At 42.8% G+C, this 27,847-nt stretch overlaps 1 protein-coding gene across 12 annotated transcripts in view; it reads right to left on the reverse strand.

The window, feature by feature from the left end:
• SHANK2 (SH3 and multiple ankyrin repeat domains 2) overlaps positions 1-27,847 on the reverse strand; it is a 528,042-nt gene that overhangs the window by 156,770 nt on the left and 343,425 nt on the right. For all 12 annotated transcript variants that reach the window (XM_069738610.1, XM_069738617.1, XM_069738616.1 and 9 more), the window contains one exon: positions 20,719-20,794. In XM_069738610.1, coding sequence (XP_069594711.1) covers positions 20,719-20,794 — 76 coding nt within the window. The remainder of the gene's footprint in view (positions 1-20,718; positions 20,795-27,847) is intronic.

A 27,847-nucleotide genomic window follows, 5' to 3' on the forward strand; every position in this document is an offset into this window, starting at 1 on the left:
AGTTCAGTGTTTTTGTGACTCCCTGACAAGTCCCCCTAGTGAAAGACAGGTGAAACTGCACAATATTGTGGTCGCTATTTCCTAGATGCCCAACCACCTGCAGATTTGTTATTCTGTCAGGTCTATTAGATAGTATTAGGTCTAAAAGTGCTGCTCCTCTGGTTGGATTCTGCACCAATTGTGAAAGATAATTTTTCTTGGTTATTGGCAGAAACCTGTTGCCTTTATGGGTTTCACAGGTTTCTGTTTCCCAGTTAATATCCGGGTAGTTAAAGTCCCCGATAACCAGGACCTCATTATGGGTTGCAGCTTCATCTATCTGCTTTAGAAGTAGACTTTCCATGGTTTCTGTTATATTTGGGGGTTTGTAACAGACCCCAATGAGAATTTTGTTACCATTTTTCCCTCCATGAATTTCGACCCATATGGACTCGACATCCTCATTTCCTTCGCTAATATCCTCCCTTAAAGTGGACTTTAGACAAGACTTTACATAGAGACAAACCCCTCCTCCTCTCCGATTTTTATGATCCTTTCTAAACAGGCTGTAACCCTGTAAGTTAACTGCCCAGTCATAGCTTTCATCTAACCATGTCTCGGTTATTCCCACTATGTCAAAGTTACCTGTAGATATTTCTGCTTCTAGTTCTTCCATCTTGTTTGTCAGGCTTCTGGCGTTTGCGAGCATGCAGTTTAGAGGATTTTGTTTTGTTCCAATCTCCTCGCTGTGGATTGTTTTAGAAATGTTCTTACCTCCCATCTGAGTATGTTTTCCTGGGTCTTCTTTGTTCAAGTCTAATGTTTTTCTTCCCGTCCCCTCTTCTTCTAGTTTAACGCCCTCCTGATGAGTGTAGCGAGTCTTCTGGCGAATGTGTGTTTCCCAGGTTTGTTGAGGTGTAGTCCGTCTCTGGCGAGGAGTCCATCGTACCAGTAATTCACACCGTGGTCCAGGAATCCGAATCCTTGTTGTCTGCACCATCGTCTTAGCCAGTTGTTTGCATCAAGGATCCTGTTCCATCTCCTGGTGCCATGCCCATCTACTGGAAGGATAGAAGAAAAAACTACCTGTGCATCCAGTTCCTTTACTTTCTTCCCCAACTCTTCAAAGTCCTTGCAGAATGACGGTAGGTCCTTCCTTGCCGTGTCATTGGTGCCAACATGTATCAGAAGAAATGGGTGGACGTCCTTGGAGCTGAAGAGCTTTGGTATCCTATCGGTCACATCCTTGATCATCGCACCTGGAAGGCAGCATACTTCTCTTGCAGTTATGTCCGGTCTGCAGATGGCTGCTTCTGTGCCTCTCAGTAGTGAGTCTCCCACCAGCACCACTCTTCGTTGCTTCTTGGCTGTACTTTTTGCTGTCACTTGTTGCTGTGTGCCCTTTTCTTTTTTGCTTGCTGGTATTGCTTCATTCTTAGGTGTGCCATCTTCATCCTCTACAAAGATTTGATATCGGTTCTTCAGTTGTGTGGTTGGTGATTTCTCCATGGTCTTCTTGCTTCTTTTGGTCACATGCTTCCACTCATCTGCTTTTGGAGGTTCTCTGACACTTTTTGCACCTTCTGTGACCAGTAGAGATGCTTCTGTTCTGTCTAGAAAGTCTTCATTCTCTTTGATGAGTTTCAAAGTTGCTATTCTTTCTTCCAGACCCCGCACCTTTTCTTCTAAAAGGGCCACTAGTCTACACTTCTGACAGGTGAAATTGGATTCTTCTTCTGGTCGATCTGTGAACATGTAGCACATGCTGCAGCTCACCATGTAGGTTGTCACATCTGCCATGTTGCTCCTAGATCCTGCTGACTTGCTGTGTAAGGCGCGCGGTTTGGTGATGCTTTCCAAGCAGCTGGTCCCGGCTGTACCCAACGATCTTCTAGCTTAGGGAGACTTCGGTTTTCCCAGAAGGCACCTGGAATATGCAAATTAGCCTCCTCAAGCTTGAATCACTTGAATCACTTCTTTCTGCAGATTCCGCAGCGGTTTTACAACTGCTCCAATAGAAATCCGAAGTTGGAAAACCGCAGTGAAAACCGCAGAAAAACCGCGGTAAATCCGCGATAAATCCGCAGCGGTTTTCCACTGTGGATTTATCAAATCTGCTGAAATCTGCTGCTGAAAAATCCACAGTAGACGAGAATATGTGTGCACATAGCCTCAAGGTCATTCTGTGAAGCACCACGGCCCCCTCTACATGTTTCACTGCCCCCATCCTCCCACAACAAGATTTCCAGGAACTGTCCCCATTCTCATGCCCGGTAAGTTGCTATATACTCCTTTTGCAGTGGGCGATTCCTTTTCATCAGCATTTTTCCAGCACTATACAGTGCCGTGCGAAAGTATTCAGCTCCCTGGAACTCTTCCACCTTTTCCCTCATATCATGCTTCAAACATAAAGATACCAAATGTAAATTTTTGGTGAAGAATCAACAACAAGTGAAACACAATTGTGAAGTTGAATGAAATTTATTGGTTATTTAAAATTTTTGTGGAAATTCAAAAACTGAAAAAATGGGGCGTGTAATATTATTCAGCCCCTTTACTTTCAGTGCAGCAAACTCACTCCAGAAGTTCATTGTGGATCTCTGAATGATCCAATGTTCTCCTAAATGCCTAATGGTGATAAATATAATCCACCTGTGTGTAATCAAGTGTCTGTGTAAATGCACCTGCTCTGTGATAGTCTCAGGGTTCTGTGTGAAGCACAGAGAGCATCATGAAGACCAAGGAACACAACAGGCAGGTCCGTGATACTGTTGTGGAGAAGTTTAAAGCCGGATTTGGATACAAAATGATTTCCAAAACTTTAAACATCCCAAGGAGAACTGTGCAAGCGATCATATTGAAATGGAAGGAGTATCATACCACTGCAAATCTACCAAGACCCGGCCGTCCCTCTAAACTTTCATCTCAAACAAGGAGAAGACTGATCAGAGATGCAGCCAACAGGCCGAGGATCACTCTGGATGAACTGCAGAGATCTACAGCTGAGGTGGGACAGAGTGTCCATAGGACAACAATCAGTCATACACTGCACAAATCTGGCCTTTATGGAAGAGTGGGAAGAAGAAAGCCATTTCTCAAAGATATCCATAAAAAGTGTTGTTTAAAGTTTGCAACAAGCCACCTGGGAGACACTAAACATGTGGAAGAAGGTGCTCTGGTCAGATGAAACCAAAATCGAATTTTGTGGTAAGAATGCCAAACAATATGTTTGGCGTAAAAGCAACACAGCTCATCACCCTGAACACACCATCCCCACTGTCAAACATGGTGGTGGCAGCATCATGGTTTGGGCCTGCTTTTCTTCAGCAGGGACAGGGAAGATGGTTAAAATTGATTGGAAGATGGATGGAGCTAATACAGGACCATTCTTGAAGAAAACCTGTTGGAGTCTTCAAAAGACCAGAGACTGGGACGGAGATTTGCCTTCCAACAAGACAATGATCCCAAACATAAAGGAAAATCTACAATGGAATGGTTCACAAATAAACGTATCCAGGTGTTAGAATGGCCAAGTTACAGTCCAGACCTCAATCCAATCGAGAATCTGTGGAAAGAGCTGAAAACTGCTGTTCACAAACGATCTCCATCAACCTCACTGAGCTCCAGCTGTTTGCCAAGGAAGAATGGGCGAGAATTTCAGTCTCTCCATGTACAAAACTGATAGAGACAAACCCCAAGAGACTTGTAATCGCAGCAAAAGGTGGCGCAACAAAGTATTAAGTTACAGGGGCCGAATAATATTGCACGCCCCAATTTTCAGTTTTTGATTTTCCAAAAAATTTAAAATAACCAATACATTTCATTCAACTTCACAATTGTGTTCCACTTGTTGTTGATTCTTCACCAAAAATTTACATTTGGTATCTTTATGTTTGAAGCATGATATGTGAGAAAAGGTTGAAAAGTTCCAGAGAGCCGAATACTTTCACAAGGCACTGTATATACTTGGAATTTCTTTACCTCACCTCTTATTTCTCCTGACATTGTCCAATGGTGTGCATGTCACAAACTGAAAGCCTGTGTCTCAGATAAACATGTATCCAGTATGACCAGACGGGAGAGGAAGAGCAGAGACAGAAAGGACAACCCTGTTTACTGCATGGAAACAAAGACCTGCCTCTTCTTCCTGTAGAGGTGATAATCCATCGCTACCCAGAGTAGAGACAAAAACTCGCCTCCAACTTTGTATAGAAAGATATGTTCCTTTTTCCTGTAGCCATAAACCTGCCCCCACTTACTGTAGAGATAAAGACCCACCTCCACTTACTGTACAGAGACAAAGGCCCGCCGACACTTACTGTAGAGACAAAGATCCACCGACACATACTGTAGAGATAAAGACCCGCCGACACTTACTGTAGAGATAAAGACCTGCCCCACTTACTGTAGAGATAAAGACCCACCTCCACTTACTGTACAGAGACAAAAACCCGCCGACACTTACTGTAGAGACAAAGACCCGCCGACACTTACTGTACAGAGTCAAAGACCCACCGACATTTACTGTAGAGACAAAGATCCGCCGACACTTACTGTACAGAGATAAAACCCGCCGACACTTACTGTACAGAGACAAAGACCCACCGACACTTACTGTAGAGACAAAGACCCGCCGACACTTACTGTACAGAGATAAAGACCCACCTCCACTTACTGTACAGAGACAAAGACCCGCCGACACTTACTGTAGAGACAAAGACCCACCTCCACTTACTGTACAGAGACAAAGACCCGCAGACACTTACTGTAGAGACAAAGACCCGCCGACACTTACTGTACAGAGACAAAGACCCGCCTCCACTTACTGTAGAGACAAAGACCCGCCGACACTTACTGTACAGAGATAAAACCCGCCGACACTTACTGTAGAGACAAAGATCCACCGACACATACTGTAGAGATAAAGACCCGCCGACACTTACTGTAGAGATAAAGACCTGCCCCACTTACTGTAGAGATAAAGACCCACCTCCACTTACTGTACAGAGACAAAAACCCGCCGACACTTACTGTAGAGACAAAGACCCGCCGACACTTACTGTACAGAGTCAAAGACCCACCGACATTTACTGTAGAGACAAAGATCCGCCGACACTTACTGTACAGAGATAAAACCCGCCGACACTTACTGTACAGAGACAAAGACCCACCGACACTTACTGTAGAGACAAAGACCCGCCGACACTTACTGTACAGAGATAAAGACCCACCTCCACTTACTGTACAGAGACAAAGACCCGCCGACACTTACTGTAGAGACAAAGACCCACCTCCACTTACTGTACAGAGACAAAGACCCGCAGACACTTACTGTAGAGACAAAGACCCGCCGACACTTACTGTACAGAGACAAAGACCCGCCTCCACTTACTGTAGAGACAAAGACCCGCCGACACTTACTGTACAGAGATAAAACCCGCCGACACTTACTGTACAGAGACAAAGACCCACCGACACTTACTGTAGAGACAAAGACCCGCCAACACTTACTGTAGAGACAAAGACCCGCCGACACTTACTGTACAGAGATAAAGAACCACCTCCACTTACTGTACAGAGACAAAGACCCGCCGACACTTACTGTAGAGAGAAAAAGACCCACCCCACTTACTGTAGAGACAAAGACCCACCAACACTTACTGTAGAGAGAAAAAGACCTGTCCCCACTTACTGTAGAGACAAAGACCCGCCGACACTTACTGTACAGAGAAAAAGACCCACCGACACTTACTGTAGAGACAAAGACCCGCCGACACTTACTGTACAGAGACAAAGACCCACCTCCACTTACTGTACAGAGACAAAGACCCGCAGACACTTACTGTAGAGACAAAGACCCGCCCCCACTTACTGTAGAGACAAAGACCCGCCGACACTTACTGTACAGAGACAAAGACCTGCCCCGACACTTACTGTAGAGACAAAGACCCGCCGACACTTACTGTACAGAGAAAAAGACCCGCCAACACTTACTGTAGAGACAAAGACCCGCCGACACTTACTGTACAGAGATAAAGACCCACCTCCACTTACTGTACAGAGACAAAGACCCGCCGACACTTACTGTAGAGAGAAAAAGACCTGTCCCCACTTACTGTAGAGACAAAGACCCACCGACACTTACTGTAGAGAGAAAAAGACCTGTCCCCACTTACTGTAGAGACAAAGACCCGCCGACACTTACTGTAGAGAGAAAAATACTTGTCCCCACTTACTGTAGAGACAAAGACCCACCCCCACTTACTGTAGAGTCAAAGACCCACCCCCACTTACTGTAGAGACAAAGACCCGCTCCCACTTACTGTAGAGACAAAGACCCGCCGACACTTACTGTACAGAGACAAAGATCCGCCGACACTTACTGTAGAGAGAAAAAGACCCACCCCACTTACTGTAGAGACAAAGACCCACCCCCACTTACTGTAGAGACAAAGACCCGCCGACACTTACTGTACAGAGACAAAGACCCGCCAACACTTACTGTAGAGACAAAGACCCGCCGACACTTACTGTACAGAGACAAAGATCCGCCGACACTTACTGTAGAGAGAAAAAGACCCACCCCCACTTACTGTAGAGACAAAGACCCACCCCCACTTACTGTAGAGACAAAGACCAGCTCCCACTTACTGTAGAGACAAAGACCCGCCGACACTTACTGTACAGAGACAAAGATCCGCCAACACTTACTGTAGAGACAAAGACCCGCCGACACTTACTGTACAGAGATAAAGACCCACCTCTACTTACTGTACAGAGACAAAGACCCACCGACACTTACTGTAGAGAGAAAAAGACCTGTCCCCACTTACTGTAGAGACAAAGACCCGCCCCCACTTACTGTAGAGAGACAAAGACCCGCCCCCACTTACTGTAGATAGAAAAATACCTGCCCCCACTTACTGTAGATAGAAAAAGACCCGCCCCCACTTACTGTAGAGAGACAAAGACCTGCCCCCACTTACTGTAGAGACAAAGACCTGCCCCCACTTACTGTAGATAGAAAAAGACCCGCCCCCACTTACTGTAGAGAGACAAAGACCTGCCCCCACTTACTGTAGAGAGACAAAGACCCGCCCCCACTTACTGTAGAGAGACAAAGACCCTCCGACACTTACTGTAGAGAGACAAAGACCCGCCCCCACTTACTGTAGAGAGACAAAGACCCGCCCCCACTTACTGTAGAGTCAAAGACCCACCCTCAATAACTGTAATAATTCCTGTAATTTCTCCTGCTAGAGACAGATTGAATTTAATGGCCAGATCTTTAAAGAGATATTTTTTATGCGCTAAGGCAACATAATTTTTGCAAGTGACTTGCAGACTGTTTATTTATCAAATAAAATCAAGCTGCCTGAAAATAAAGGGAACAATTAGGCTGTGTTCACACAGTGCGTTTTTGATGCTTTTTATTTTTTCTGTAGGAAAAACCTGCTCTCTTGACAGTAAAGAAGCTGCTTACAAAAAGCAGGTTTTGCTGCGTTTTTTTAGGATCCTAAAGTTCAGCTTTGCTTCCACAACAGAAGAATGCACAGTGCAAGGTGTTAGGTCACTAATGTAAGAAATGCGTGAAACCATAAAACATTTTTGGAAAAAGGGCAATTTGATCAAATTTAGTTGAAAAAGATTTTTTTATGTCTGAAAAAACAGTGACTATTCTAAACAAAACTGTTCACATGAGTTCATGAGAAAATGCACAAATACAAATGTAAAAGTGTGTGTGTGTGTGTGTGTGTGTGTGTGTGTGTGTGTGTGTGTGTGTGTGTGTGTGTGTGTGTGTGTGGATCCCAGTGATTTTGACATTGTTTTCTCGTGACATATTGTACTTCATGTTAGTGGTAAAATTACTTTGATATTACCTGCGTTTATTTGTGGAAAAAAAAACGGAAATTTGGCGAAAATTTTGCAGTGTTCCAACTTTAAATTTTTATGCCCTTAAATCACAGATATGTCACATAAAATACTTAATAAGTAATATTTCCCACGTCTACTTTACATCAGCACAAATTTGGAACCAAAATTTTTTTTTGTTACGGAGTTAAGGGTTAAATGTTGACCAGCAATTTCTCATTTTTACAACCCCAATATTTTTTAGGGACAACGGCTAGTTTCACATTTGCGTTTAAAAACACAGCGTTTAAAACGCATCCGCAGGTGGTGAAAAAAACGCATGTAAACGCGTGCAATCGCGGCTTTTTTTTAGAACGCGTTTTTACGCGTTTACATGCGTTTTTCCTGCGTTTGCGTTTTTGATATGCATGATGAGAAATTTCACAAGAGAAAAATAAAGATCCAGACACCGCCAATGGGACTACAGAAGGCGTGTGACATGACTCTGTGGACCAAAACATGGAAAAATTGTAGCTCTCAAAATGTGGTAACGCAAAAAATATTTTTTGGAATAAAAAGCGTCTTTAGTGTGTGACAGCTGCCAATCATAAAAATCAACTAGAAAACCCACTATAAATAGAAATGGCTAGGGTTAGGGTTTGGATTCCTAGGGTTAGGGTTTGGATCCCTAGGGTTAGGGATAGGGCTAGGGTTAGGAGCCCTAGGGTTAGGGTTTGGATCCCTAGGGTTAGGGCTAGGGTTAGGGTTTGGAGCCCTAGGGTTAGGGTTAGGGTTTGGATCCCTAGGGTTAGGGCTAGGGTTTGGATCCCTTTATCACCTTGATGGTGGGGGGTGGCTTATCAGTGAGTAGACTTGTTTTTCTCTATTGAAACGCATGCGTTTAAAAACACAACCAAACGCATGTGCTTAAAAACGCATGCGTTTACATAGACAGCAATACGTTTTTTTGCGGCAAAAAAAAACGCCTCTAGAAATTACTACATGTTGCATTTCCGCAACAAAACACAAGCATAGAAACGACGCATGCATCGTCAAACGCGGCCAAACGCGTACAAAAAAAACGCATGCGTTTTTAATGTTAAATATAGGAAAAAACCACATCCTTTTTTTTGCGCTAAAACGCAGCGGCAAAAAACGCAAATGTGAAACCAGCCTACATCACATTTGAAGTCATTTTGAAGGGTCTATATTATAGAAAATACCCAAGTGTGACACCATTCTAAAAACTGCACCTCTCAAGGTGCTCAAAACCACATTCAAGAAGTGTATTAACCCTTCAGGTGTTTCACAGGAATTTTTTGGAATGTGTAAAAAAAAAAATGAACATTTAACTTTTTTCACAAAAAAAATTACTTTAGCTCCAATTGTTTTATTTTACCAAGAGTAACAGGAGAAATTGGACCACAAAAGTTGTTGTACAATTTGTCCTGAGTACGCTGATACCCCATATGTGGGGGTAAACCACTGTTTGGGCGCATGGCAAAGCTCAGAAGAGAAGGAGCGCCATTTGACATTTCAATGCAAAATTGACTGGAATTGAGATGGGATGCCATGTCGCGTTTGGAGAGCCCCTGATGTGCCTAAACATTGAAACCCCCCACAAGTGACACCCCCTCAGCAAAGTAGACCCCCTCAGGAACTTATCTAGATGTGAGGTGAGAACTTTTAACCCCCAAGTGTTTCACTATAGTTTATAACGCAGAGCCGTGAAAATAAAAATTATTGTTTTCTCCACAAAAATTATTTTTTAGCCCCCAGTTTTGTATTTTACATAGTAACATAGTAACATAGTAACATAGTTAGTAAGGCCGAAAAAAGACATTTGTCCATCCAGTTCAGCCTATATTCCATTATAATAAATACCCAGATCTACGTCCTTCTACAGAACCTAATAATTGTATGATACAATATTGTTCTGCTCCAGGAAGACATCCAGGCCTCTCTTGAACCCCTCGACTGAGTTCGCCATCACCACCTCCTCAGGCAAGCAATTCCAGATTCTCACTGCCCTAACAGTAAAGAATCCTCTTCTATGTTGGTGGAAAAACCTTCTCTCCTCCAGACGCAAAGAATGCCCCCTTGTGCCCGTCACCTTCCTTGGTATAAACAGATCCTCAGCGAGATATTTGTATTGTCCCCTTATATACTTATACATGGTTATTAGATCGCCCCTCAGTCGTCTTTTTTCTAGACTAAATAATCCTAATTTCGCTAATCTATCTGGGTATTGTAGTTCTCCCATCCCCTTTATTAATTTTGTTGCCCTCCTTTGTACTCTCTCTAGTTCCATTATATCCTTCCTGAGCACCGGTGCCCAAAACTGGACACAGTACTCCATGTGCGGTCTAACTAGGGATTTGTACAGAGGCAGTATAATGCTCTCATCATGTGTATCCAGACCTCTTTTAATGCACCCCATGATCCTGTTTGCCTTGGCAGCTGCTGCCTGGCACTGGCTGCTCCAGGTAAGTTTATCATTAACTAGGATCCCCAAGTCCTTCTCCCTGTCAGATTTACCCAGTGGTTTCCCGTTCAGTGTGTAATGGTGATATTGATTCCCTCTTCCCATGTGTATAACCTTACATTTATCATTGTTAAACCTCATCTGCCACCTTTCAGCCCAAGTTTCCAACTTATCCAGATCCATCTGTAGCAGAATACTATCTTCTCTTGTATTAACTGCTTTACATAGTTTTGTATCATCTGCAAATATCGATATTTTACTGTGTAAACCTTCTACCAGATCATTAATGAATATGTTGAAGAGAACAGGTCCCAATACTGACCCCTGCGGTACCCCACTGGTCACAGCGACCCAGTTAGAGACTATACCATTTATAACCACCCTCTGCTTTCTATCACTAAGCCAGTTACTAACCCATTTACACACATTTTCCCCCAGACCAAGCATTCTCATTTTGTGTACCAACCTCTTGTGCGGCACGGTATCAAACGCTTTGGAAAAATCGAGATATACCACGTCCAATGACTCACCGTGGTCCAGCCTATAGCTTACCTCTTCATAAAAACTGATTAGATTGGTTTGACAGGAGCGATTTCTCATAAACCCATGCTGATATGGAGTTAAACAGGGGTATATCATATCCCAAGGGTAACAGAAGAAATTGGACCCCAAAAGTTGTTGTCCACTTTGTCCTGAGTACGCTCATACCCCATATGTGGGAGAAAACTACTGTTTGGGCGCATGGCAGAACTTGGAAGAGAAGGAGCGCCGTTTGGAATGCAGACTTAGATGGAATGGTCTGCAGGCGTCACATTGCGTTTGCAGAGTCCCTGATGTACCTAAACAGTAGAAACCCCCCACAAGTGACTGCATATTGGAAACTAGACCCCCCAAGGAACTTATCTAGATGTGTTGTGAGAACTTTGAACCCCCAAGTGTTCAACCCCAACCCTAACTTTAGCCCCAACCCTAACCCTAACTTTAGCCCCAACCCTAACTGTAGCCCCAACCCTAACCTTAGCCCCAACCCTAACTGTAGCCCCAACCATAACTTTAGCCCCAACCCTAACTGTAGCCCTAACCCTAAACCTAACTGTTGCCCCAACCCTAACTTTAGCCCCAAACCTAACCTTAGCCCCAACCCTAACTGTAGCCCCAACCCTAACTGTAGCCCCAACCCTAACCTTAGCCCCAACCTTAACTGTAGCCCCAACCCTAACTTTAGCCCCAACCCTAACCCTAATTGTAGCCCCAACCCTAACCCTAACTGTAGCCCCAGCCCTAACTGTAGCCCTAACCCTAACTGTAGCCCCAACCCTAACCCTAATTGTAGCCCCAACCCTAACTGTAGCCCCAACCCTAACTTTAGCCCCAACTCTAGCCCTAACCCTAATGGGAAAATGGAAATACATTTTTAAAATGTTATTATTTTTCCCTAACTAAGGGGGTGATGAAGGGGGGTTTGATTTACTTTTATAGCTTGATTTTTACTGGATTTTTGATTGGCAGCTGTCACACACTAAAAGACGCTTATATTTGCAAAAAATAGTTTTTGCATCTCCACATTTTAGAGCAATAATTTTTCCATATTTTGGTCCACAGAGTCATGTGAGGTCTTGTTTTTTGCGGGACGAGTTGACGTTTTTATTGGCACCATTTTCGGGAACGTGACTTTTTTTTATCACTTTTTATTCCGAATTTTGTGAGGCAGAATGAACAAAAACCAGCAATTCGTTAATTTCCTATGACCACATTGCTATATACTACGCGGGCTGTGCAATATACTACGCGGTCTGTGCAATATACTACGCGGGCTGTGCAATACACTACGCGGGCTGTGCAATACACAACGCGGGCTGGGCAATATACTATGCGGGCTGTGCAATATACTATGTGCGCTGGACAATATACTACGTGACTGGGTAATATACTACGTGGGCTGTGCAATATACTACGTGACTGTGCAATATACTATGTGGCTGGGCAATATAGTACGTGACTGGGTAATATACTACGTGGCTGGGCAATATACTACATGGCTGGGCAAGTGGCTGGGCAATATACTACGTGGCTGGGCAATATACTACGTGGGCTGTGCAATATACTACGTAGACATGCATATTCTAGAATACTCAATACATTAGAAACGGGCCACCATCTAGTATATTATAATGATATAATTTTATTGATGCATTTTTGTTGTCTGTTGTGCAAGTTTAGGGCCCCCCCCAACAAAAAAAAACAAGATTTAACTTTAATTTAGATGTGGTTACCCGTGCTATTCACACCTATGGGACATCTAGGCAAAAAGATACATGTGCAAAGACATTAGATATCACTGAATGAAATATTCCAGTTGTAAATCTTTATTCATTGCATAGTGGAATGTATTGAGAACAATAAAACCTAAAAATTATCAACGTAAATCACAACTAATATCCCACGGAGGTCTGGAGTTGGAATGATGCTCAAAATCAAAGTGGAAAATGAAGTTACAGGCTGATCCAACTTCAGTGGAAATGCCGCTCAGTAGTATGTGTGGCCTCCCCATGCCTGTATGATCTCCCTAAAACGCCTGGGCATGCTCCTGATGAGGCGGCGGATGGTCTCCTGAGGGATCTCCTCCCTGACCTGGACTAAAGCATCCGCCAACTCCTGGACAGTTTGTGGTGCGTGACGTTGGTGGATGGAGCGAGACATGATGTCCCAGATCTGCTCAATCGGATTCAGGTCTGGGGAACGGGCGGGTCAGTCCATAGCTTCAATGCCTTCATCTTGCATGAACTGCTGACACACTCCAGCCACATGAGGTCTGGCATTGTCCTGCATTAGGAGGAACCCAGGGCCAACCGCACCAGCATATGGTCTTACAAGGGGTCTGAGGATCTCATCTCGGTAACTAATGGCAGTCAGGCTACCTCTGGCGAGCACATGGAGGGCTGTGCGGCCCTCCAAAGAAATACCACCCCACACCATTACTGACCCACTGCCAAACCGGACATGCTGAAGTATGTTGCAGGCAGATCACTCTCCACGGCGTCTCAGGACTCTGTCATGCCTGTCACATGTTCTCATTGTGAACTTTTTTTCATCTGTGAAAAGCACAGGGTGCCAGTGGCGAATTTGCCAATCCTGGTGTTCGGTGACAAATGCCAAGCATCCTGCACGGTGTTGGGCTGTGAGCACAACCCCCAGCTGTGGACGTCGGGCACTCAGACCATCCTCATGGAGTCGGTTTCTAACTGTTCGTGCAGACACATGCACATTTGTGGCCTGCTGGAGGTCATTTTGCAGGGGTCTGGCAGTGCTCTTCCTGTTGCTCCTTGCACAAAGGCTGAGGTAGCGGTCCTGCTGCTGGGTTGATGTCCTCCTACGGCCCCCTCCTGTCTCCAGCCTCAGGACACTACGCTGACAAACACAGCAAACCTTCTTGCCACAGCTCCCATTGATGTGCCATCCTGGATGAGCTGCACTACCTGAGCCACTTGTGTGGGTTGTAGAGTCCGTCTCATGCTACTACAAGTGTGAACGCACAACCAGCATTCAAAAGTGACCAAAACATCAACCAGAAAGCATTGGTACGGAGATGTGGTCTGTGGTCCCCACCTGCAGAGCCACTCCTTTATTGCGGGTGTCTTGATAATTGCCAATAATTTCCATCTGTTGTCGATTCCATTCGCACAACAGCATGTGAAATTGATTGTCAATCAGTGTTGCTTCCTAAGTGGACAGTTTGATTTCACAGAAGTTTGATTTACTTGGAGATAGATTCTGTTGTTTAAGTGTTTCATTAACTTTTCTGAGCAGTGTATATTATTATTATTAGGGACAATTCTTTAATAGTTATTAGCCACAGCTGACAGATACAGTTCAATAGGCGTCCACAGTTTTGATCTTCGTGTTGCCTTACCACAGGACAACAAAATGATGTAGCATTTACTCTTGTGTCAGTTCTATGCAGCCTGGACTATAATAGTCCTGTGTTGGTGGCTTTATATTGATGCTTGCAAATAATGAAGCACGGTGTTAAACTGGTAATACAAATCGGTATCCTTGTGGTAAATGCCTTACATCCAGATCTCCACTGGCAAACGGAAGATACTCGGTGCCCTCTGAGGAAGGCGATAGCAGTATCTCCGTAACGCGTAATGAAAAGTACGACCCTTTGGGACGCCGTACATGAGCAACGAGTGACGTCACACGCCGACTGCTCCTTCACGCGGCACGAACCACATCATCTGGGGAGTCACCGGCCGGGGCTCCCTGTTTTGAGGTTTGCTGCAACAAACTTTTGAGACTTCTTTCAAACAACTTGTGTGAGTATCTTCCCTATACCAGTAGAAATCTGGATGTAAGGTACATGTTCACGCTATATAGCGAAGAGACGTTTTTTCATTTTAAGATTTAACTTTCTTAGGTTGTTGCACCACAAACACAGAAAAAAATGATACCTGCTTTCGTGGCTGCATTTTTGCACTTACCCATTCTTTCCTATAGGTGAAAAAACGCATAAAGAAGTGACGTGCTGCAGTCTGCAATAACGCGGCAGTTTTACAATTGTTAGGAAAAAAACAATGTGTGCAGAAGATTTCTAAAATCTCATAGCTTTTACCGGTACCGTAAAACGCAGCTTAAAATTTGCATTAAAAATGCAGTAAAAACGCAACATGTGAACATAGCTTTAAGAAGGTTCTTGCTAAAACATCTTTGATTACCTGATTCCAGCTAAAGACAGATCTAACATACACAGATGAGCCGTCCCTTCCTACCTAGCACATATAAAACCCCATTTTATCAGCCTCCACCAAGCCAGAAAGCGTTACAGTACCAGCGGAGTGTACGAGTCAGACCCACACAAATGGACCATTCTAAATTATGCATCGGGGCTTAATTAAAGCTGGGTAATTCTGTTCTACAATCACACCCGACTGCTATGAACACATTAACTGCAAGTGTTTTAAGGTACGGTAAATACTTCGGAATCACCAATGTGCCTTTCAGTTAAGATATTAATCAATTTGAAGCACTGCGGCCCATAAAAGCTCAGTATTCACATGTAATTTGTCATCTGGCTCAGACATAGACGATTCATGAATGGAGTCGGCCTGTGCGGCTCTTGGTGGCCCAAGGCAGATTATCTCATGGGTCTCAGATGAAGCACAATAATGCCGAAGTGCTGTGTGGGTGTAGAAATGTGATGAAGGACGGCAATGTGCCGCTGTGTTCGAATGTAAAGGTGTGCGCCGATCATGGAATGCTTTTGAAGGATGCAATATATTGCTGTGTATGCACATGTGATGACCCAATGCAAAGCATGGCCGTTATGTAATGCTCACGTGTGCACGGAAAGACAGCCAGCTGGGACATTTGGGTATGTGCACCAGGGGGCATCATCATCATCGGGAGTTATAACATTGCATGAAAGATATCATTAAAGCCATTAAAATCCAATGATTTAATTGTGCAAGCATAAGATATGTTTGGAAAATACAGCAGACTGCAGAGAGTGGGTGTCATGCACAGAAAACATCGGAAAAAGAAAGGGATTTTAAGTGTGATGCATGTCAGATTGTGCTTTTATAGCTGCAGAAGCTGAGCTAGTGCTGATGTTAAAGGGAACCGGGCATCACCTTATATAAGTAGTCCAAACGATGTGTTTCCTGCGACCCTGCAGTTCGGCATACCAATAAAAACATCTTTATAGAAGGATTCCCCTACATGGCAATCAGAACCGAGCGATCCGACGGGTGGGTACGACCAACCGAAAACACTGCACAAGAACTACTACATACCGGAACACACCACTAGACCCATCCATATACAGGGTGCCCCCCACAAGACCCTCCAGAGACTGGGAACACCCTACAAGATCTATCATATACTGAGAACTCTTAACAAGACTGACCATATAACACTCACCCCACAAGACCCAACACCCCACAAGACCTGCTGTATCCCGGGAACACCCCACAAGCCCTACCATATACTGAAAACACACCGTATACCAGGAACACCCCTACAAGATTTGCTGTATACCGGGAACACCCCTACAAGATCTGCCGTATACCAGGAACACCCCTACAAGATCTGCTGTATACCGGGAACACCCCACAAGAATTACCATATACTGGATACACTCCTCAAGACTTGCCATATACCGGGAATGCCCCACAAGATCTGCCATATACTGGAAACACCCCAAAAACTACCATACACTGGATACAACCCACAAGACCGACTGTATACTGGGAACACCCCAGAAGAGTAGCCGTATATTTGGACAGCACGTGGCTCAGTGGTTAGCATTGCAGCCTTGCAGCGCTGGAGTCCTGGGTTCAAATCCCACCAAGGACAACATCTGCAAGGAGTATGTATGTTCTCCCCGTATTTGCGTGGGTTTCCTCCAGGTTCTCCGGTTTCCTCCCACATTCAAAAGACATACTGATAGGGAACTTAGATTGTGAGCCCCATTGGGGACAGCTGTGATAATGTGTGCAACCTGTAAAGCGCTGCAGAATATGTTAGCGCTATAAAAAATAAAGATTATTATTATTTGGAACATCTCACAAGACCCGTCATATACAGTGAACACCCCACAAGAGTCACCATATATCTGGAACATTTTACAAGACCTGCTTAACATTACCCTGAAAAGACCTGCGGTATGACGGGAACACCCCACAAGACTTGCTGATTAGGAGATGCTCTAGTCTAGTTATCTAGTCATCACCATTTGTTCCCTTTTTCAGAGTTGCTCACTTTCTTACATTTGCCCTTTTTCCTGCTTCCAGAAGTTCAAGAACTGACAGTTCACTTAGGGTACAGTCACACAGTGGCATTTTGATCGCTACGACGGCACGATTTGTGACGTTCCAGCGATATATCCGTGACGTTCCAGCGATCTCGCTGTGTCTGACACGCTCCTGCGATCAGGGACCCCGCTGAGAATCGTACGTCGTAGCAGATCGTTTGAAACTTTCTTTCGTCGTCTAGTGTCCCGCTGTGGCGGCATGATCGCAAGGTGTAACAAAGGTGTGCACGATATTGTATACGATGTGCGCATAGTAACCAACGGCTTCTACATCGCACATACGTCGTGAAGTTATCGCTCCAGCGTCGTACATTGCAAAGTGTGACAGCAGTCTACGACGCTGGAGCGATATTGTTACGATACTGGAGCGTCACGGATCGTGCTGTCGTAGCGATCAAAATGCCACTGTGTGACGGTACCCTAAGGCTATGTGCACACTTTGCAGATTCCACTGCGGATTTTTCCGCAGCGGAATTGCAAAATCCGCAGTGAAAACCCATCGCGGTTTTTACTGCGGATTTATCGCGGTTTTTACTGCGTTTTCTTCTGCGGATTTTCAACTGCAGTTTTCTATTGGAGCAGCTGAAAATCCGCAGAAAAGAAGTGACATGCTGCGGAATGTAATCCGCAGCGTTTCCGCGCGGATTTTTCTGCAGCATGTGCACAGCGTTTTTTGTTTCCCATAGGTTTACATTGAAATGTAAACTCATGGGAAACTGCTGCGGATCCGCAGCGGTCAAATCCGCTGCGGATCCGCAGCAAAATCCGCAAAGTGTGAATATAGCCTTACTGTCGAACACATCTCACCTCGTGTATGCGCCATTGTCAACAGATAATCAATATAATTCACTTCATCTGTCAGTGGCTGTAATGTTAATGGCCAGTAGGTGCAATCAGAACAATATATGGTGTGATATAACAGAATATTGCATGCACCTAGTCTGTAATTGTACAAATAGTGAGAACTGCAGCATTTATGTGCAATGTATTGGTTCATATGAAAAGGATCCTCCGGAAAACCACACCACTGGGAGCGCTCAGAAGAAAAACCTCCAGCCTGTTGGCTCAGCCCTTGTCATTGAATATGGACCTGATAGCGGTGCAGCAAAGTAGAGCAAAGCGACACAAACCCATCTTGGAATAGTCTTTGTTTATAATTTATTTACGTTTTCAGGATGTTTTCTATTATGTACTGAAGGCCAGAACACACGCACATCCTGCAGTAGCTTTGGAGATGGATTGATGGTGGGCGCAGAGCCGTGATCGGAGGACAGGTCCGGGCTGCACAGATTACACCGTGTTCTGCGGAGTGCAGTGTCTGCTGAGCAGATGCTAAATTCTTGTAAGATCAATAGTCAGCCAGCCCACACTACTAATTATGAGTAATTATGCATAGCAGTACAGGGAGAAATCAGCGCAGCATTCAGACTGGTGACAACGACGGAGGAGGTGGGGGGGATGAAGGGAGAAAAAATTAATTCAATGGGTGAACACCAGAGCCAAAAATAAAAAGAGATGTTTAACTGTGAAGAGAATACAGCAGAGAGGCAAAAAGACAGAGGGCAGAAATCATGAAGAAACCACAGCAGGCAAGATATAATGGGGAGCCCCAAAGTGAACCTGCATTTAGCTACGGGCACAATTGCCCTCCGGTCACAGACCCCAGAGGGGATAAATGGGGCTGGTAAGTGCTGGTCACACATAAATGACTTGATTCACTGGACCCTAAACACCTCCAGGCCTGTGGTATGATCAGGGGTAGGGGACTGGCCCATCCTTTTCTCTGGGCGAAAATTACAATTTCTGCACTTTTCCTGTAGTGTAAACTTGTAAAAAAAAGGAAATTATACACCACCTAAAAACACAAAACAAAGTTTTATTAATTTCCATTAATTTTGGATACAAAGAAAAGGGAATAACCTCAAAACTCAAAAAAAAAACAAAAAAAAAAAAACAAGAATAATTGTGAATTTGTGTTCACCAGCCTCATGGTGCAAGGTTTCACCCTACAGCAGAGGAACATACGGTAATTTGACAGTTAGGGCTTCATCACGCATCTGTCTTCTGTGACAGAAAAAAATAAAACATTTTAAAGTAGCAGGAAAATTAATGAGATTTCTAAAAGCTCGCTCACACTATGTTTTTTATTGCTTTTTTTTTTTGCAGAATGTTATACAGTAATTTTACTGCTTTTCTTCCCCTTTGATATGAGGCTTAGCAGCACAAAAACGCACATTTTAAAGTGGAAATGCATCTCCGTTTTTTGGCAATTACTTTTTTTTTTCACATGGAACAAAAGTTGCTATAAAATGGCTGAATGTGACATAACCTTTACATCTTCTTTTTCGGAGTTCTTCCTTTTTTTTGTTGAGAAATTTTATAGACCTGGAAGGTGACGAGTTGCTTGGGCTACTACCTTCTTTTCTTTGATCCAAAGTATGATTAGAAGCAGAAGATTAAACAATTCACTAATAAAGAATGCGTCAGTATAGTAAATCTGACAACATGCTGCTCAGCCACCTGACCGCTGACGCCAATCACAGTCTGCAGCGGTCGGGTACACCTTCCTGGATTCAGGTGGTGGCAATAGGGAAGGATGACTGTGTGCTATTTTTTGCATATTTTGTCCCCTGGGCAAAGTTTTACCGTATTTTACACAGAAAACCATATAATTGCAAAGTTTCTTGTTTTTCCAAAACACTTCTCAATTCTAAATAATACAATTATGGGGGGAGCTACCTGCGCACTGGGTTACTAGTGAGGACAATGCATTAGTGGTGACCCCCAGGCAGACAGCGTAGGGGCTCGGTATTACAATAACTGAATGCCAATGACTATACATAATGTTAAGAACTAAATCAGTGAACAATTTTAAACTTATTAAATAAATAAATAAAAAGTTGGCATTCACTTTAGGCGAACTCTCTTTGGAATAATTTACTGTTACATATAAACAATGTAAACCTCATGGCTCCACTGACAACCTGATATCACAAAAAGGACCCCATAATAAGAAACTGCACCAATAATGCAGAGACCACGACACTCCAAATAAAAGAAAACTACCACCGCCTTCCCATCTATGTAAGAAAGTCTGCGGAGCTGGAAATCAAACAGTCTGAAGTGCAATAACTGGGAAGACACTAGCAAAATATTTATATACAATTTTTACATATGTCAGAACACATAAGGGTGCAGCGTCACCAAATTGCCACGTGGCAAATAAAAAAATACTTCACAACAAATAGATAAACTGCAATAAATGGGGAGCAGGAGATCAGAAGGCAAATGGATAATTGCCACAGGCTGGGGAATGTAACTATTGTATACCAATAAAAACAGGCACAAAGTACATGAGAAATACACATAACGGGAAGCAAACTCTATAGAATGGATCATTTTAGCTCATTTACCCAAAAGTTGCCATTTCCCCCTGTACGCTGCTCCAGCCCAGCAGAAATAGTCCATGTAAATGAACTGTAAGTTAACAATCGATAATATTGGGAGGGGTCCATAATGTACCCACAATAGCCCGTCGCTACATGCTACATCTAAAAATTTACTAAATTAAAACACAATCAAAATGTCTTACCTGGAAGCATCAAAACTGTCATAGGAACCAACAGTGTAGTGCCGAAACAATTTTTTCGTCCTGTCTGTCCGCGTTTCTTGAAAAGGAAAAAGGAAAATTCTGAAACCAATTAACATCATTATCTTGTCACATTTCATATTGTAATTATATGGATACAGACGAATCTCGATCTTTCTCATATCTGTTGTACATCTGTATCTATCAAACTAGTGTCCTCCGTCTGCGTCTCATATCTCTGTCCACGTCATATCCATCTATTACTGACATCGATCTCTCTCACATCTGTCTATCTTCAGCATTTATCTGTTTGCCTATTACTTAGCATATAAAAACAACAACAACAGTCTAACAAACTTCTATTTTTGCAGTCAGTTTTACACTGTTTCTAGAAACGCATTGCCAGACACTTTGTTGCTGACTTTTCCCCACTACAACGGGGAAAAGAAGTTATGATAAAACTGTGACATGGGGAGACACACCGTGCACTCCAACGTTACCTGTCGTAAAAGCGTCGCTGCACCCTCCCTACGTGGTCCGGATATAAGCGGCTAATCAGGGATTTTCACCTCCTCAACATATAAATGACTCCGGGGCAGGAAAACAACAACAATCCGTAGAATCTAGTTGTTTGTCTTGAGTGTCCAGTAATTAACATTTATTATGTCCTTTGCCCGATTAAATTAATCAGCAATCAATGTAATACATTAAACACAGCGAATATTCGGAGACGATGCATCTGGTCCTGCAGTCGGCACATGACTCTCCTATTGATTTCCTATATTTATCATTCCAGCAAAATGCAAGCAATATACTCGAACCTTTTAGTTAATTAATGAGCAAAAATTAATTACAAAATCGCATTCTCCGGGTCCGCATGGTAAATGTCTGTGCTCGTTTTTGTGCCAGATAAAATTAAAATCTGTCACAGTCCAGTATTTTGTCACAGAACCAAAAAGGCAGAAGAGGACGAGAAAAGTGACAGAAAGCAATAAAAGAAAATACTATGTCTTAAAGGGAACCTGTCAGATCGTTTTTTTACATAAGAAAGCAGTGGTACGGCCGTGCTTCTCCCAAGTAAGACGGCAGCTTTCTCTGTACTGATCCAATGTGCCACTTATCACATGTCTAGCATCAAAGCCAATAGCAAATCACTTTGGAAGTGCAGTGGGGGGCGTCAATGCACATCAACTCCTTTGCTATGCACCCCCCCACCCTCCCCCAGGGCACATCCACCCCGATTTGCATATGGCTTCGACTCCAGATTACTCATATCCGACACATTAGATTTATTGGGGGATAAGCGCTCACACAGACGTTTCACTATGTCCATGTGCTATCTAGTTCTGATTAATAAAAGTTTAATGATTGGTAATATAGAAATGATTCCTCATGTGATATGCTGGATATAGTAACAGATGGAATCGATCCACTAACACACTGCCACATTTTATTATGGTTTTAACTTAAATAATAGTTATAATTGGAAACTGACTCAGCACAGGATAAGTAATGTAATACACAGCAGGTGAAATAAGTATTGAACACGTCACCAACTCTCTAAGTAAATATATTTCTAAAGGTGCTATGGAATATTGACATGAAATTCTCACCAGATGTCGGTAACAACCCATCCAATCCACACGGGCAAAGAAATAAAACCATAGATATACATAAATTAAGTTATATGTAATAATGAGAAATAACGCAGGGAAAAAGTATTGAACACGCTTCCTGAAATGGAATACTTCTTACAAAATCCTTTATTGGTGATGAAGCTTCAAGACTCGTCCTATGGAAAAACTAGTCGCAGGCATTGCTCAGGTGCGATTTTGATTCAGGTCCGGTGATCGATTCGGCCAAACTAACAGCTTTATTTTCTTTCTCTAAAAACCAATTGAGAGTTTTCTTTGCCGTGTGTTTGGGATCATTGTACTGCGGAAATGTCCAATTTTGCTTCATCTTCATCATCTTGGTAAGCGGCAGCAGATTTTTTATCAAGAATGTCTTGGTACATTTGTCCATTCATTCTTCCTTCAATTATACGAAGTTTGCCACCTCCAAATTTCACTGATAGTATGGTGTTTTTGTGGTGATATGCAGGGCCTTTTGGCGTCCAAACATGTCGTTTTATGGCATCCAAAGACTTAAATTTTGGTCTTATCTGAGCAGACTATATACTCCCAGTATTTCACATGCTTGTCTAAATGTTGTTGAGCAAACTTTAAAAGCACTTGAACATGCTTTTTGTTCAGCAATGGAGTCTTGCGTAGTGAGCGTGCATACAGGGCGTGGAGGTTGTGTGGTGAGCGTGAATACAGGCCACATAAGTTGAGTGCATTACTTATGGTTTTCTTTGAAACAATTGTACCCTCTGATTCCATATTTTTCTGTAGCTCTCAATCGGTGGTTTTTGGCTAATGGACAATACTTCTGATAATCGTATTCTGTCTGAAATCAAGCGAGGACCATCTTTTGTGGCTGCTTTATGGTGAAACGTATTTTCCACTTCCGGATTATTGCGCCAACTGTGTTCACAGGATTCATCAGGAGTTTAGAAATTCCTCCGTAGTCAATGCAATAAGTATATTTTACAACAATAAGGTTGCAACGGTCTTGAGATAGCTCACTGGTTTTAACCATCATGAGATGTAAGATCATGAAATGTTTCTCCTTTGTCTCCTTTCTATAGGCCATCAGTTGAGCCACATGTTATTATTTTTCACTAAGTGACAGGATTGCTTTCTAATTACTGATAGATTTCAGCTGATGTCAGGGCTTTTTACACCTCTTTTTCTTCACGTCTCCCATATTTTTTCCCTGTGTAACTTTATTTATATCTAAGGTTTGATTCTTTGCCTGTGTGGATTGGATGGGATGTTACTGACATCTGGTGAGAATTACATGTCAAAAGCACCATTAGAAATATATTTGCTTAGAAAATTGGTGACGTGTTCAACATTTATTTAATCTGCTGTAAGCACACATTAACTCCTCCAGCGGAATAGTGAGTGCAGCTCTGGGGTATGATACAGGAGGTAACTCAGGATCAGTAATGTAATGTATGTACACAGCGACTGCACCAGCAGAATAGTGAGTGCAGCTCTTGGGTATAATACAGGATATAACTCAGGATCAGTAATGCAATGTATGTACACAGTGACTGCACCAGCAGAATAGTGAGTGCAGCTCTGGGGTATAATACAGGGGATGTAACTCAAGATCAGTAATGTAATGTATGTACACAGAGACTGCACCAGCAGAGTAGTGAGTGCAGCTCTGGAGTATAATACAGGAGGCAACTCAGGATCAGTACTGTAATGTATTTACACAGAGACTGCACCAGCAGAATAGTGAGTGCAGCTCTGGAGTATAATACAGGATGTAACTCAGGATCAGTAATGTAATGTATGTACATAGTGACTGCACCAGCAGAATAGTGAGTGCAGCTCTGGGGTATAATACAGGGGATGTAACTCAAGATCAGTAATGTAATGTATGTACACAGAGACTGCACCAGCAGAGTAGTGAGTGCAGCTCTGGAGTATAATACAGGATGTAACTCAGGATCAGTAATGTAATGTATGTACACAGTGACTGCACCAGCAGAATAGTGAGTGCAGCTCTGGAGTATAATACAGGATGTAACTCCGGATCAGTAATGTAATGTATGTACACAGTGACTGCACCAGCAGAATAGTGAGTGCAGCTCTGGAGTATAATACAAGATGTAACTCCGGATCAGTAATGTAATGTATGTACACAGTGACTGCACCAGCAGAATAGTGAGTGCAGCTCTGGAGTATAATACAGGATGTAACTCCGGATCAGTAATGTAATGTACGTACACAGTGACTGCACCAGCAGAATAGTGAGTGCAGCTCTGGAGTATAATGCAGGATGTAACTCCGGATCAGTAATGTAATGTATGTACACAGTGACTGCACCAGCAGAATAGTGAGTGTAGCTCTGGGGTATAATACAGGATGTAACTCAGGATCAGTAATGTAATGTATGTACACAGTGATTGCACCAGCAGAATGGTGAGTGCAGCTCTGGAGTATAATACTGGATGTAACTCAGGATCAGTAATGTAATGTATGTACACAGTGACTGCACCAGCAGAATAGTGAGTGCAGCTCTGGGGTATAATACAGGGGATGTAACTCAAGATCAGTAATGTAATGTATGTACACAGAGACTGCACCAGCAGAGTAGTGAGTGCAGCTCTGGAGTATAATACAGGATGTAACTCAGGATCAGTAATGTAATGTATGTACACAGTGACTGCACCAGCAGAATAGTGAGTGCAGCTCTGGAGTATAATACAGGATGTAACTCCGGATCAGTAATGTAATGTATGTACACAGTGACTGCACCAGCAGAATAGTGAGTGCAGCTCTGGGGTATAATACAGGGGGTAACTCAGGATTGAAGGGCACCAGGTAAAGTAGTAAGCCAAGACAAGCAGGCTGCTAACTGTATGCTGAAAGAACGACTGTTTTGCCTTCGTAAGTTAGAATATTTTCGGCAGCACATCCCCTGGTTACATGATGATTTCATTGCCCACATAAACAATCCAATTAGCTGACAACTTAGCTCGCTTATCGACTAATCGGGAGCATGATTACATAGGTAAATAATGAAGAAGGAGCCCTCGTATTAATCAGCCCATGCAAGTATGAGAAAGCTTTGAGTAAGAGCGCAATCTAAACTGTTTTCAAGTTAATGTCAATAGATAAAAAATATTTCTACTTTAAATAATAAAAAATAGAATTTTACAAGAACAAAAACAAACATCTAGTGCGTGATTGGACAGTCTCCCTTCACAACCACTTTGTATCTATTGTTTGGAGGATTTGCTGAGCTTTTCTTTATTGAGAAATATAAATAAAATTGTACACCTGTCTCGATGACATGTTTGCTGGAGTAAGATGGGTTAAACTTGTAGAGAGGAGTCCATCCCTTAGTAAGTTAGATTCATCTTTCATGCTCCACTGCAAGAAATGTCCACATGGATGCTGGCCCACTAATGGAAGGCTGGGGTCAACACAACTGTGCACACGTTTTGGGGATATTTTTTTAAAGAAAACAAAAAAATATATAACTTTAAAAGGCAACGTGTTTAGCATAACGGGGGTTTTCCATTTAAGGCTGAGGTGGAACTATCAGTCTGTAAGGGAAGTGGTTATTCCCATATCAGGCTGGGATGTCCTTCTAACTTTTTTAATTAGAACATGAGGCATTTTTGTGTAGAACAATAAACCATAAAATATTAGCTCAGGGCTAGAGGTGAATTTCCAATCCAGACAGCCCCTTCCCATCCACCCTAGGTAAGGGCTCCGTATGCAAAACAGATAACATACAGACGGCACATGGAGCAATGCCAGTCAATGTGCTTGTTCTACACATGGATCAATTGTCTCCGTGTAACAAATATTGAATTATGTGCTACTTTGATCCGTATTCTGGATCAGTCATGCCCAGTATAAGTCAATGGGTGCACACAAAACAGATCACCTGTAAAAAGTGGATGCCATAAGGATGAATATACGGACGTAAAAAACGGAGGACAATACGGATGAAAAATCGTCATTTTTTTTTCAGGACGTAAAAAAGTTTTAGATATGCTTGTGTGTGCCCTGCCTAAAGCCTGGAAGTCAGGAGAGGAGGCCATCCTGACAAGAACCTCTCTCTGAGGCCATGTTCCCACAAAACGTAAATGCCGAGGGGTTTTTGTGTGCAGAAAATCTACTATTTTTAACAGTTCAAGCAAAGTGGATGTGGTTATCTGAAATCTTATGTCCACGCTATCGAATTGTGCGCTTTATGGCGTGTTTTTTTTACCTATAGGTTTCCATTGGAAGCATGAAAATACTGCATGTAAAAAAAACTCTGTTGCACTTCTAAGTGGCTAATTAGAGCATTTCTGCACTAAAAAATGCATTTCAGTGTGCTAAGTAAAATCTGTACCAAAAACCGCATTTCGAGAGGGGAAAAAAACATAAGAGATGCAGCAAAAACAATAAGCGCAATTTGCCATTTTTGCGTAATTTGGTGCAGACACCTGCAAAAATATGGAATGAAGCAGCGTTTTTGCTTCTGGGGACTTGGCCTGGATCGTATGTTCACACAGGGAGCACTAGCAGCCATGTGTAGGACATGTGGCAGAGAATATATGTCGTGTAAATTGACTTGCGCGGCGGATTTAACATTCTCAGCAGGGAAAGTGATGCTGCAAATTGTACCGGGTATTTGCAAATACAATGAACAGTGTGAAATGTGCGGCATAACGGAATTATTTTGATAATATCTGCTGCAGAAGGTACACGTCGCAAAAGAAGTGTGGGAACATATACCAAAAGTGGTCGCTATTTCAAAAAGCTGGGTCCGCTCCTCTGCAATAGAAGCGCCAGGTTTTGCGTGGTCACCAACTCAAATGTATTTCCACATTTTTTGTGGCAGGAGTAAAAGGAATATGCAGCATTCTCGGCAATAACCATGTTCACACCAGGTTTTTGACAAAAACAATTCTGGCTCAAACCACCTAGCCCCCCGGAATTTGATGATTTTTGTGTATGGGGTGTTTTTTCTGCTTTTAACTCATTCGGTGTCCAAATTTTGGATCTTTCTTTTCAGGCAGAATCACCAATGGGCATGTTGCTTCATTTCCCATGCGACGTCGTAGTTTTTCCCACTGAAGTCAGTGAGAAGCTTATTCAAAGAGTATTTGAAGCGGATTTTGTTGTGGATTTTGGAGTAGAAATCTCTCCATGTCTTCTTTGTGTAGGATGATTTTTTTTCTGCTTCAATTTATCCATTAATCAAATTGCACCGTAGGCAAAAAAGTTTAATAAAAGCATTATTGGAAAAAAAAAATTGCACCGTAGGCATGTTTTCCACTGAAATCAATAGGACACTTATTCCAAGAGTATATGAACCAGTTTTCTTGTGTGGATTTTGGAGCAGAATCCACATTTCCAGGATGAGATTTTGATGAGTTTTTTATGTTGCAGATTTTCTGCACCCATTCAGTAAAATAGGTTACTTGCATTTTAAAAAAAAAAAAAAATACGCAGAATAAAAAAAACTCAGCAAAGATCAATATTGAAACATAGTCTAAAACTTATCA

This window comes from Ranitomeya imitator, chromosome 9, assembly GCF_032444005.1.
Source record: "Ranitomeya imitator isolate aRanImi1 chromosome 9, aRanImi1.pri, whole genome shotgun sequence".
NCBI classification, from domain to species: domain Eukaryota; kingdom Metazoa; phylum Chordata; class Amphibia; order Anura; family Dendrobatidae; genus Ranitomeya; species Ranitomeya imitator.